Here is a 13,654-nt window from a genome sequence, read left to right as displayed (position 1 = left end):
GCTGCTGCCTCTGGCTCCACGGGAGGTGAGAGCAGGAGGAGGGTGGGGGCTGGCTGGAGGCTTTTCCCTGAGCTGCTCACCCTGTTTCCCTACCCCAGAGTCATTCCTTCTGGGCTAAAACCCTTCCCAAACCCAGACACAATGCACTTGTTGCCCTGACTCCCCCCCACGGGTGCTGTGGCCGTACACTGGTGCTGGGGTGCACTGTCCCTGTGTCGGGACCACCCGCAGCAGTGGCAGGATGATGGCTGTTGTTGGGATGGAGTGGCCCTGGACCCTGATGGTGGAGCTCCAGCAGCAGTACACCAGTATCCCCCAGCAGAGCCGGATCCTAACCACAACAACCTTTACTTCCACAGCTCCAAGAAGACCTGGCTGAGCTGGGCTATGGGGATCACTGGTCATTAAACCCCATCCCTGCCAGGCTGGCAGGATTTAATCCCTATGCCCCCCCAGCCTGGCTGGGGCTGGTGGGCTCCACGCTGTGAGTGTGAACGTGCCCCAAGAGTCTTTCTTGCCAAGGACACCAACCAGAGAGGTGTAACAACACAGGGTTTATTGTTTCCATGGGGCTTTTCCCATTCATAAAAAAAATCCCAAACAGAGCACGAACCCCCCACCCAAGCCCCCTGCAGCCCCTCAGAGGCCAGGGCTGGTGGCAGCTGGCAGCCCTGGCTGGGGCAGTGGGCTCCCAGGCCCTGGCACAGGCGAGGACAGAGGAGGTGGAGGGTGGATGCAGCACCGGGTGACGGGCACGGGAGCTGGGCACGGCGTCTATGTCGCCTTCTCGTAGGTGCGGGTGGAGACGACGCTGCCCATGGTGAGAGTCTGGTGGCAGAAACAGGGCTGGTGGCTGTGCCAAGCTGGTGCAGCCCCCAGCTTGCCCAGTCACAGGCTGAACTCCCCCCCCCCCCCCCCCAGTTTAAAACCATTTCGTATTTCCTTACCAGAATTAATTTCCCATCCTTCAGCTCCCGGACCAGCGTTGTCTCCTTCCCCTCCCACTTCTGCGAGTGGACGAGTTTCCCTCCATCCAGCGTGACGATGGACTGTGGGGAGAGAGCAAGGACCAATGTTACCCCTGTCTCCAGCTTTCTCTGGGCTTTGTCCCTGTGCCTCCTCAGAGGGGGTTATGCTGCATGTCCAAGTACTCACCCAGAGCCCCAGGGAGCTCAGGGCCCCCGCTGCAGCTGTCCCCCCTTGGGATGCCTGGCCGGCAGCATCCCACTTGCTTCCTCAGGGGGACAGATCCTGCTCTGGCTGCCAGCTCCTGGCATCAGCTGCCCCCCAGTAACCCTGACGTGGGCACTGCCATGGTGACCCTGCCTGCCCCAAGCGTGGGGCAGGCACAAGGAGCCCTGCCCAGGGCCGCATCCTGCTGCAGGGACGCTGAGACCTGATCCCGGCCGCTCGCTGGCTCCGGGATCAAAGAGGCACAACAGGTCTCGGTGCTTTGAACCGGAGGGCCCCGCGCGGGTTTTCGGAGGGGCTGATCTGACAAACACGCCTCCGGCTCGCTGGGGACGCTGTTTGCTCAGTGGCTGCTGTTGACTCAGCCGCGAAAGCCCGGCCGGTGCCAAGGTGAGTGTGACAGCCAGCTGGGCACTGCCACGGCCAGCGGGGTTGTGCCGGGACAGACCCTGGCACCGGCTGCACAGCCCCATCCTGCCCTGTGCCCCCCACCCAGCTCCTCGAGGGCCGGGTGCTGCCCCTGGGCTGCCCCCATGGCTCGTGTCTCCCCGTGGGTGCCTGGGTCCTGCAAGGCTTGGGGGTCTCCTCAGAGCTGGGTTGTCCCCACACACACACACCCTGGGGGTACCCCACAATGTGCCACTCGCCTCCCGTGCAGCCCCACTGCTCAGGCAGCCGTCCTGGCCCTGCTGCCCCTCCACGTGCCCTCTGGCCACAGGCCCAGGGGCGGCTGAAGGACACGTCCTGTGCTGCGGGCAGGAGCTCTCAGGGGTCACACGTCTCCGCTGCTTTGAACGCTGCTCCACCAGCTCCGTGGGGCTCAGGGCAGGGACAGGCTGCAGGGACACGCTGCTGTGTCTGCTCAGCACCACCACCACCTCGGAGCTGCTTCAGGGTTGGGAAGGGGTTTTGTGTCCAACGAGCCCCAAGGACCCCCTCTGAAGTCCCTCATGTGCCAGGTTGGGGCAGGGGGCTGCCAGCTGCTCTACACAAGGTGTATTTAATGATGCCTGGCAGCTGGGAAACTGGGGGAAGAGCAGGGCTGGGGCAATCCTGTGGGGGAATTCATTTCTGCAGGGTGGGAGAGGCCATGAAAGAAGCTTGAACTCCTCTTCAAGTCTTTTTCTTTGCTCTGACGTGAGCAGGGATGTGTCAGCCTGCCTGGGGACCCTGAGAGGCATTGGGTAGGCAGGACCCCCCAGCTGCACCACCCCATCCCTGCCTGCAGAACTGCTGGCTTTGTAGGGCAAGAAATATGTGTGTGTGGGTGTCAAAAGTGGATCTTGTATCCTCCTGCCCTCCTCCCATAGTGGGGACAACACTCAGCACCCCCCTACCCTGTCCCCTCTTGAGCAAGCCCCGGGCAGGAAGCTGGAATTCGCAAGCCCAGCTCTTGCACAACCTTCCCGGCAGCTCCAGCCCTGAGGGGGGGTCCCCAGAGGAAATCCCAGCTGCAAAACAGGGTGCTGGGGAGGGGGTTCAGCTGGGTGAGACTGGGCTTGAGCACCAGCCCTGGCAGGTGAAGCTTTCTGAAGCCAAGAAGGGCTGGAGTCCCACAGCCAAGAGCCGATGGGCAGACCCAGCACAGCCCACGAACGCATTTTGGGGGGGGGGAGGGGGGGTTGACATAGGGGGCAGGGCTGGGGGCTCACCTTGACGTGTCTGTCATCGGCCGTGGTCTCGTCAAACTCCTCACCCAGCTTGAAGCTGATCTCTGTGTTCTTGAAGGTGCTCTGGGTCTTCACTGTCACCTTGTCCCCCTGCACCTCGATGATGGTGGTGGGTTTGGTCAGGCCGGCCATCTGCCGGGTGGCAAAGCCCACGCCTGGGGGGGGACAGGATGAGGCCATCAGCCTCCAGCATCGCTCCAGAGCCCGTTTGCCCGAGGGGGGTGGGGTCAACTCTAAAACTGCTCCCCACCCTCAGTCCTGGGGGGTCCTGTGTGTGCCCACTGTGTCTGGGGGGGGACCTGGGGCATGAGATGGGGTGGGGGTCCTGGGTTGTGCGCCAGCACCCACCAGCTCTGGGGCTGGGTGTGGTGGCATCACGGTCACCCCCCCATCCCATTCCCCCACCCCAGATTGCTCTTTGGTGTGGGACCCACCCTGGCCAGGAGCTCTGATGGAGATGGGTGACTGGGGGAGATTGGTTGAAGGCTGAAGCACCCTGGCAGCACCCTGGAGGTGGGGGGGGGATCCCCTCCCTCTCCCCTCTGCCAAGGGCAAGGTAAGGGGTGGACAGGGGCAGGACAAGACCCCCTTACCCAGCCCAAGCCCCCAGCACAAAGCCCCAGTAAACTGCATGCAGCCCCCCCCCCATACTCCAGCCAGAGCCCCGTGTGTGGGGTGGGGGTGGGGTGGGGGGGCTTGGACAGGCAAATTGGGAGGGAAGTAAGAAAAAAAGAGGGTGATGTCCAGACTCCAGACCCCCCCACAGGCCCCCCCGTTACTCACCCAGTGCCTTCATGTACTCATCAAAATTGGCTGTATCCACCAGCTTCCAGGTGCCCACGAAGGCGTCGACCATGGTGAGGGGGTGCAGGTGGGGAGGGTGACCCAACCAGACGTGCGTGGGGTGGAGGTACCCTGGGGGGGGGGGGTGTGGGTGTGCGTCTGTCCGGCTGTAAGTGTGGCTCTGCACCGCCCAGCTCGCAGCTGCCTGCCGGCCCTGCAGCCGCCTTAAATAATGTCCTCATCACATGATTGGAAAGAGCACAACCGGCTCCAGAAATACTCCTCGGCAGCGCTGCCAGCGGCCACCGCGACCCTGGACACCCGTCACCGGCCACCAACCCCCTGCCTGGGCCCCCCCACCCCCGGTCATGGGGAGGGGGTGGTCAGGTCGGGTCAGGTCAAAGGTGGGGATGGCAGAGTGAGTCAATTGTGTCCTGGGTTGTGTAGGGTGGTGCAGAGACCGGGCACAACTCATGACACGGTTGACCGCTGGCAGTGCAGAGTGGGCAAAGGGGATGGGATGTGGGGAAACTGAGGCAGGGCAGAGCTGGGTAGGGCAGCTGTGTGCCTGTGCCCAGTCCATGACTCCATGTCATCCCCAAAGTGTGTGGGGCAGGTTTGGGGGGGTGTTGGGGGGGGGGGAGGGGCTGCTCCCCACATGCTGTAGGTCATGAGGACCTGGGGACACCAGCAGTGTCAGTGTCCCTCAGGGCAACACATCCTGGGTACAGGGAAGCTGAGCTGGGGAAACTGAGGCACGGGGCGCAGCAAGTACCAAGGTGGGGGGCGTTCAGGTATCCAGGGCATTGTGGGGACATGTGTGACATGACCCCTGCTCCGTGTGTGCATGGGGACATGTGTGCCCCTGTCCCTACCCTGTGTGTGGGGGGATACACATGTGTGCCCCCAGTGATGCTCTGTGTGTCAAGGGGATGCTGGGGACAAGGACAGCCTGGGGGCCATGGGACCCACAGCACATCACCCCCTGTGTCTCCCCCTTGCTTTGGGCTCTGAAGGAAGCAGGGTCGGGGCCAGCACAGCCCCCAGACCCTTCCCAGCAGGCGAAGGGGTCACCTGTGGCTCTGGGGTTTGGTGTCCCCAGCTCCCAGGGAACACGGGGTGTCATCCCTGGGGGCAGCCTCGAGCCCTGAGGCTGCGGTGGGTCCCCCCCCCGTCCTGGGGACATGGGGGTGGAAGTGACAGGATCCAGGAGGAACCCGGAGACACTTTCTCCCTCTCCCTGGCCCCAAGGTGCCACCACAGGCACCCAAAAATAGCCGGGAGTTCGTGTCCAGCCTCCTCCCACCGGCACCGCCTCCGAGCGGGACCCCTCGCAGGCGTCCTCGGGTGTGGGGGGGTCACAGGCACCAGACCCCGCGGGATGGGTGGCCCCGGCCCCGGCCGGTTTCATCTCCGACGGAGTCCCGGGGAGACAGAGCCCCGACTCACGGCCCCCCGCATGGCCCCGGAGGGACAAAGTGAGTGTCGTGTGTCCCCCCCCGCCCCGCTGTCAGTGTCCCAAATCCGCCCGGCCCCGGGTCCCCCCCCATGCGCTGCCAGGTCTGCCCCCGAGACGGGACACTCGTGCCCACGGACACGGACACCCACCCGCAGGAGCACCCACGGCCACCTACGCTGCCAGGCACCCACCATGCACATGGGGCCCAACACGTGTGACACCCCTGCACATTAACACGCGTGTGCACGCTGCCCAGGGACATGGACACGGCCCCACAGGGACACACACACCACCCCCCCACGCACACCCCCCCCGACACCCCCATCCACAGGCACCCCTGCAGATGGACACCCCTACCCATGGCCACCCCCCACCCACAGGAGCACCCAATGCGCATGGACACCACCAACCCACGTGCACAACACACACACACACGGGTGCACAAAGGTGCCCACACGTGTGGGTGCTCCATGCTCAGAAGCACCCGTGGGCACAGGCTCCCACGCCCACACGTGTGTGGATGACCACGCACACGGATGACCACGCACACGGATGACCATGCACACACATGCTCACGCACAGGGATGCCCGCACACTCAGGTGATCACACTCAGGTGCCCACGCACACGCATGGCCACACGTACGGATGCTCACACACACACATGCTCACGCACAGGGATGCCCGCACACACAGGTGATCACACACAGATGCTCACACACACTCAGGTGATCACACTCAGGTGCCCACGCACATGCATGGCCACACGTACGGATGCCCATGCACAGGGATACCTACGGACACAGCTGCCCGCACACACGGATGCTCACCCAGACGGATGCTCACGCACACGGTTGCTCACGCACACGCATGGATGCCCGCACACATGGATGCCCACAAACACGGATGCCCGCACAGATGGATGCCTGCACACAGAGGGGTCCCTGCACATGGATGCCCGCACACCCGGATGCCCGCACACCCGGATGCCCACACACACTGATCCTCGCATAGGGATGCCTGCACACATGGATGCCCGCACACACAGGGGTCCCTGCACATGGATGCCCGCACACACAGGGGTCCCTGCACATGGATGCCCGCACACCCGGATGCCCGCACACATGGATGCTCACACACAAAGGATGCCCCCCCGCCCCGCCCCGGCTGCGCGCCCCTCCGCTGCATCCCGCTCCCCGCGGGCAGCCGCGGTCCTTGCGCGGGAGCCCAGCGCTGGCCGGGGCCGCCCCGCGGTGCTGGTTCGGGGGCTGCTGGGGTCGGTGGCCGTGCGCGGCCCTAAACAGCAATCCCGATCCCCCCCCCGACCCTCCCCCGTTCCGGGGATGGCCAGAGCGGCCCTGGGCTGCATCTGCTGGCCCCACAGCGACAGCTATAGGTCACCCTATAGATCACCCCCACGACGGAGCGGGGGCCGCCCCAGCCGCCGCCTCCAGCCCGCAACCCCCGGCCCGGGAAAGCTGCCTCTGACGGGGGGCGGGTGACCCAAGTCCCCCCGCAGCCCCTCGGTGCCTGGACAGGGGTCCCAGCCCCTCCCTGCCCCAGCAGGAGCTGGAGGTTTTGGTGCAGAGCCCGGCCCATTTCACGTCCCCGCGGCGCGGCAGGACCTGGCCGGGCCCTTCCCAAGGCTGTTTCCCCCTGCGCGGGGGGTTCCCGGGGCTGCTGGGGCAGGGGGGGGGGAGCAGACGTGGGGACCCACGGGTGGCCCCAGCATGGGGGGACGGAGTGAAGCGCGGGGATGGGGATGCTCGAACCGGCATCACCCTGCTCACCCCTCCCAACACCGTGGGATGCCGGGCATCCTCCGGCACGGATGGGCCTTTCCCCTCCTACACCCCCGCCAGAGACCCCGGGCCAGCACAGGGGAGGCTGGACATGGAGCTGAGACCCCCCACCATGCCCCCAGGGAGCTCTAATCTTGGTGGGGGGACCCCTCAGCTGGCTGCTGGCTGCCGTGTGGGGGTGCTGCTGGGGGTGTGCAGTGCATCCTCCCCCCACCTTCCTGAAAAAGGCTCCTGGGTAACCCAGGAAGAAAGGCCAGGAGACGGAGGTGGTACCCAAAACATCACAGTGAACACCACACTCAGCCAGAAACACCCTTGGGCTGCTTCTGCGACGAGGAGAAAGCCCCCCCCACCCCCCCCAACCCCCCCAACCTCCCTCCCCCTTCCCCCGGTGAAACCTTGCGGTCGGCTCTGCCAGAAGTAAAGTGTTCCTCCCCCCTGGGGAGGCCAAATCATCCCACTCCCCGGGTCCTCTCCCAGGGTGTGGGTGGGAATCGGCCCCTTCGTCACGGCAGGTCCCCGCCACGCGATGCTCCCCCCGCGGCGGGGTGGGGGGGGGATGGCACCCAATGGTCTGGCCCCGGTAGCACCGAGGAAAACCCAGCGGACTCCGGCCGTGCCAGGAAAGCTGGGCTGATGCTCCGCAGCCTCCTCTTTCCTCCGCTGGTCAGCAGTGGGACCCCCGGGAGGGGGTTAGGATGTGTCCTTCAGCTCGGGGCTGGGGGGCTGCGGAGGGGGCACCTCTGCCGAGGGTGACTGCATCTCCTGGGCGCTGCCTGCGAGGAGAGATGAGGGTGTGAGCGGCCTCAAACAGGTGGGTCCCTGCCTGCCCCCTGCTTCCTCCTGCGTGCTCCCCAACACCCACCTGCGTTCAGGGACATCTCGGCCAGCTTGAGGGGCAGGTCGGAGGGGCTGACGCCGGCCGGCGAGCCCAGGATGTCGGGCAGGGCATTGCGCCGGCCTGTCCTCCCGGAGGATGCGAAGTCCAGCACGGGTTCCACCTCGGTCATGCCAACCCTGGAGAGACACAGCCCCTCCCCATCAGTCCCTCTGAGCACGCAGGGCAATTTGGACCATGCTCCGGTCCAGGCACGATGCTCTGGTCCCAGGCAGGGGGAGTGAGGTGAAGCCAAGGAGGGTACAACCCCCACTGCCCACCCTGACTGCAGGCTCTCCAGGAGTGAAGGTTGGGGCCACCCTGCCCACAGGACTCCTCCAGCCCCAGGGCTGGCACCTTTGGGTGCTGGGATCTCTGCTTCCCACTGCATCTTGGAGGAAGGGGGGTCGGGGGTCCTGCAGCACCCCTGTCCTGAGCAGCCTTACCGGGCACCCTCCAGCCTGGCCTGGCACTCTGTCTCTCCTGTACCCAGGTCCTGCTCCAGCAGTTTCCCCTCCAGATGTCTCCCAGACAGCCAGGGATCCCACGGGAGATGGGCTAGGTACCCCTCCAACCTGGGTGGGAAGCAGAGCAGGGGGTCAGCGAGGGGGCTGGTGCCATGGGCGGGCAAAGGAGGGAGCAGGGAGCAAGCTGGGGGATGGGGAGGCTGTGCCCCCACGCAGGGCAACCACACCACCCAGCACCCTCCTCCCTGGATGGCTGCACCAGGAGGGGTGGGCAGGAGGAGGGGGCAGCAGCAAGGATGGAGAGCAGGGATGGGGACATGGAGGTGGGGCACCCAGGGAGGTCAGAAGGGCACAGTGGGACCAGCTGTGGTGCCAGGGGGTGAGGACACATCATCCCCAGCCTGGAGACCCGCTGTGTCCCTCGGAGAGCGGCTCTTGATGATCAGGGCAGGCAGCAGCGATGCTGGGGTCTGCCCACGTGGGTGGGGGGCTCTCCTGGGAAGCCCTCGGCACCGTGTGGACCCCACCAGCATGGAGCCATCCCTGGGTTGTGCCGCTGCCAGGCCCTTCCTGGGGTGTTTGCTCAGCTCAGGTAAATATTTTGACCTGCTGGAGGGTTCTGCAGCTGCAGGCTGGGGGTGGCATAGGGGTGGCACAGGGCCTTGAAGGGACAGGAGTGACCTCCACCCTCCCCAAACCCCCTCCAGCTGCTCATGGGGCACAGGCCATCCCCCCCAGCAGTCCCAGACACCAGCAGTGGTGCTGGGACTGGTGTCCCCATGCCGGTGGCAGCAGGAGCTTGTCCTGCTGGGGAGGGGGACACAAACTCACCAGTGTTCCCCTGGGAATCGCTCTCCAGTGGAGGACAAGCCAAGGTCCCCGAGTCCTTGGGAGCAGGTGCTGTGCCGAGCGGGACGAGTGATCCTGGCTGCGTGTGAGGAGGAGAAATGAATGATTAACCTGGGAGGTGATTAGTCACAGGATGGCTGCCCTGCGTGGGGCAGGGCCCTTCCCAGCTGGGGAAACTGAGGCACGGAGCGAGGTCTGGGTGTGTGACCAAAGCAGGGCTGGTGGCCTGTGAGTGGGGGCTGTGTTGTGGCAAAGACATGGGTGGGGGGGTGTGGGGGTGTGGTGGTCCCTGTGCTGGTGTCTGTGCACACATGTGCATCATCTACAGCACTCTGGGGCTGCGTGTGCCTGTGTGTGCATCACGCCTGGCTGCTGTGGGGGAGTGTGTGTGCTGAGCCGAGCCCAGGATGCACCTGTGGTGCCCTGAGTGATGATGTGTGGGGTCCCAGGGCAATGTCGCAGTATGTTTGGTTACCCTAACCATGTGTATGTGCACACATGGACTCCTGTGACCACATGTGCACACACACACACACACACACACACACACACACACACACACACACACACACACACAGGGGTGTGCACGTGCCTACACGACTCCAGACAGATGCACACATGTAGTCACCCCCCAGCAAGGCAGGAGCTCAGCAGATCTGGATCAGAGCCGCCTTCCCCACAGCCCCCACTAAGCATCTCCAGGGTGCCAGGGAGAAGTGCCTGGGCCGTGGGCAGGGTTACACCTCCTGCACTCACTGGAAAGCTGTGCAGGGAGACCAGAACTTCCATGCCAGCAAGGACAGAAAAGCTACTGGGACCCTAGAGGGGACTGAACCCCCTGGGTGGGGGGTGGGGCTGTGCTAGGGGGAATTCTGCCCACTCCTGGGATGCAGTGTCGGTGTCACAGGGAGCCTATGGCACTGTGCCCTGTCCCCTCACATCCCTGGGCTCCCAATGCCTGCCCCATGCTGAGCACTGCTGCATCCTCCTGGCATCCTCCTGGCCCCACAAACCCCACCCCAGCGCTGTGCAAACATGTTGCATAAACCCCAGTCCTCCGCCTGGCAACCAGAGATTTCCCCCTGTAAGCAGGGGCTGTTTCTGGGAGGCTTAATGTGGTCTCTACTTTAAAAAGCTCCTGGAGTCACATGGAAGGTCCTCGGGGTGGCTGGCTCCTGCTTTAATGCCCCTAATGGGATATAGGAGGGTAGGGCAGAAATAAACCTTAATCCCTCCTGGAGATGGGCTGTGGTGGATGGTACTGGGAAGAGGTGGAGGGAGGACATCGCCTTGGGATGTGTTGCATCCCCTTGGTCCAGTCCTTTGGGAATCGAGCCAGCCCCACCATGGCAAAAGCTGCCTCTTGCACAGAGGCTGCCAGGAGGCCAGAAAATGTCCTGCAAGTCCCTAGGCAGGGCTGAGATGCCCTCACACCTCGGGCATCTTCATGTAACGCAGCGGCCTCCCACCAGGAGAGCTGCATCCCCGTGGTGCTGCTGAGCCCTGAAGCTCTTGTGCCACGTGGGTGAGAGCCACAGGCTCAGGCTGGGCTGCTGAGTTTGGTAACGTGATTTGGCTGTGGTGATGCTCAGCTGAAGCACAAGGGAGGAAGGCGATGGTTTGGCCAAAGCCAGTGGGTGAGGTGCAGTGACCTCGAGAGGAGAGAGAAGGGCACTCGTGCCATCCCACCACAGCTGGGATGTGCAGCCCAGTGTCCAGGCTGCCTTCAGCATCCCAGCTCCTTGCAGGATGATCTGCTGCAGCAAACATCTCACCCTGTTCTGGGTGCCACCCTGCTAACTTGCCTTTGAGTTTTAGGTATGAACCCCAAGCCTGGAGCATCCTGGGGCCATCCTGTGCCTGCAGGCAGCAGAAGGGCTCCAGCCCCAGCACCTGTCCCCCACTCTCCTGCTCTTTGCTCCAAACCTCCTCATCCCAGCTAAAAAAAGCCCAAATCCATGTCTTGTGAAGGAGATGCTGGACACCCCTGCTGAGACTCCGAGCATCAGCCCTGAGAAGGAGAGTGGTTTGGGGTGAGGAGCACCCAACCTCCCTCTTCCCTTTCCTTATCCTCCTTTCCCAACCTTGGGCTGGGAAAGCTGCAGGATGGACCCAGCCAGGATGGAAACAGCCCCCCCCCCTTCCCTTCCCACCCACAGGCTGAGGCATCAGGCAGAGGCAGTGATGGGCAGGGACACGCTATGGCCACTCCATGCCAGACCTGGGCTTTGCCATCAATGGTGTTAGGAGGAGTTCACTCCTGTCCCATGGGGGATTGAGGAGGATGGGCAGCAGGGTTGGGCAGTGAGAAGTCTTCCCTCCGGTGTGGCATCATTCCTGCTCAAAGATTTGACCTCATCTCCCATTTCCCTGGACATAAAAACTCTGGAGGAAGGAAGGAAGATGTTGAGTGGGCAAAGAAAGGTGTGAACCACCCCAGGGATGCTGGAGCTGAAGACACCAAGGGTTTAATTCAGGGTTGGAGCACCCCCATGGGCAGTCCATGAATACCCCCAGGCATTGAGGCAGGGATGTCCCTGCTAACACAGCAACTTGGGCTGGGAGGGAGCAGGCCAAGCTCACCCAACACAGCATCTATGGTTCTGCTGGAGCCAGTGCCTGGAGCGTGGGGACATCTCATGGCTCCCACCATGGTCACATCACGTCATTCCAGCTTTGCCAAGCCTTTCCCTCTCCCAGGGCACACGAAGCAGAAGCGCTCCAGGGTGTTGGAACAGCGACTCAGAATGAAGGTTCATTAAGGGAATCTGTTTCTTCATCTCCCAAGTGGCTGATGGGTCATCAGCTCATCTGCAAGTCGGGGCTGGGGCCATGGGGTGTTCTTGGCTTTCCTCATGAGGAGGTTCTCCATTTCATTCCATGTGCTGACAGGCTGGGGAGCCCTGCAGCCCAGTGTGAGCCCTCCACAAATCCACCAGCAGCCCTGCGACGTCGTGGAGAGATAATGAACGGGCTGGAAAATGGGAAGGATTTAACTGTCACAGTGAATTCACATGAGTGCTGCAAGCTGGGAAAGAGGGAGCTGCCCCAGATCGGAAAGGGATGAGACCATCATCCAGGGAAACCAGGGAAGAGAGTCCACATGGGAGGAAAATCCAACCGGGCTGATTTAACTGGAGACCGACAGCCACCAGACAGAGCAAGCAGCCCCTGGAGCCTGGAGCAGCAGATGGCAATAATTAAACACAGGATAAAGTCTGGAGAGTCGGGAGATCTCCCACAGAGGCAGCAGGTTTGGGGCCCGAGGTTCCTTCTTGAGGGATGTGGCTGCAGGCAGCAGCATCCCTGCCTGACGCTGCCGGTGCCAGAGCCCAGGAGATGCTGAGCAGGCACCCACTGCCACGTGGGAATGGGCTTTGTCAGCTGTCAGCATCCCATAAACAGCTCCCAGAATCCAGGCAAAAGGAGAGGATGGGAATAAATATTGTTCCAAACTCGTTGCCTCCAGGGCACTGGGGGAAAGGTCCCAGGATATTGGCTGGGGCAGGAATATTTAGTGCAGAAGGACACAGAGGAGAAGGTTTTGCTTCAGGCCCAGAGCAATGAAGAAGTCTCATCCCAAGTGTCTGGAGGTGATGATCCATCCTGGAAGTGGTGCTGGGTGGGACGTGGCTGCTGGTGCCTGCCCATGGAGGGATGCTGGTACCCTCTGCCCAGACTGGCCCTTTGGTCCCAGTTGTGTCTCCAGACAGGCTGGGAAAGTGTCCAGCCCAGCTCAGGTCCTGCCTGGCACCTTTCCAGTCACAGTGCAACAGCTCAGAGCCAAGTGATCCAAGGATCCAAGTGAATCTGTGCCCACCTCAGAGCATCATCGAGGTCTCTCACTATCCCCCCCCCCCTTGTTTTCCCTCAGCTCTGTGTGGCCTCAGCTCCTTCCCACAGCTCTGAGGAACTGTCCCAGCAGGTTTTCAGAGGATGTTACACTGGAAGCTCCCCAGATTCCTGGCCCAGCCTGAGAAGGTCCCACACATCCCAGTCCCATGGGGCTGGCCCTTCCATGCCATGCACCCCCCAGCACACACCACTGGCCCCTTGGGCTCCCACCACCTCCCACTGCGCAGTGGATCTTCCTTGTTAGCCTAATGTACTTAGAGCAGTAATTCCTGGGCCCCTCTAAGCCCCTTCCTGTCATGTCCTGCTTTGCTCTTTGACCTTCCTCCCTGCTCTTGCCCCTGCACACCCATCCTCACAGCCTGACCTGGCTCCCATCCTCTCCGTGGTTCCCATGTGCTTCAGTTGCCTCATCTGCTGCTCTGGGGCATGTTGAAGTGTTTCTTCCTCCCCTCTCATCACAGAACCCCAGACTGGTTTGGGTGGGAAGGGACTCCAAAGCCCCCCATGCCACCCCCTGCCATGGGCAGGGACACCCCCACCAGCCCAGGGTGCCCAAAGCCCCATCCAACCTGGCCTTGGACCCTGCCAGGGATCCAGGGGCAGCCCCAGCTTCCCTGGGCATCATCTTCACACCCCTCCTCTCCCTTTCCCCCACTCCCTCCCCGATGCCCAGCAGAGACTCTCTGCAGGTGGGCAGGACCAG

At 63.0% G+C, this 13,654-nt stretch overlaps 2 protein-coding genes across 2 annotated transcripts; both read right to left on the bottom strand.

Moving 5' to 3' along the window:
• Positions 1-535: 535 nt before the first annotated feature.
• On the bottom strand, positions 536-3,834 carry FABP3 (fatty acid binding protein 3). The gene is made up of 4 exons (XM_084274404.1): positions 3,645-3,834; positions 2,844-3,016; positions 948-1,049; positions 536-828 (listed from the first exon to the last, which is right to left on the bottom strand). The coding sequence occupies exons 1-4, from the start codon at positions 3,715-3,717 to the stop codon at positions 775-777; spliced, it is 402 nt and encodes a 133-aa protein (XP_084130530.1). The 5' UTR covers positions 3,718-3,834; the 3' UTR covers positions 536-774.
• A 3,762-nt stretch (positions 3,835-7,596) lies between these two features.
• LOC311200139 (cAMP-dependent protein kinase inhibitor alpha-like) lies at positions 7,597-7,913 on the bottom strand (the record flags this gene model as incomplete). The annotated part of the gene is made up of 2 exons (XM_084274317.1): positions 7,597-7,679; positions 7,769-7,913. The coding sequence occupies 2 exons, from the start codon at positions 7,911-7,913 to the stop codon at positions 7,597-7,599; spliced, it is 228 nt and encodes a 75-aa protein (XP_084130443.1).
• Positions 7,914-13,654: the final 5,741 nt, after the last annotated feature.

The sequence above is a fragment of the Gallinula chloropus genome (assembly GCF_964237585.1).
Source record: "Gallinula chloropus genome assembly, chromosome: 22".
Taxonomy (NCBI): Eukaryota; Metazoa; Chordata; class Aves; order Gruiformes; family Rallidae; genus Gallinula; species Gallinula chloropus.
The sequence above is the reverse complement of the archived record's forward strand: the minus strand, read 5'-3'. Positions and strand labels throughout refer to the sequence as shown.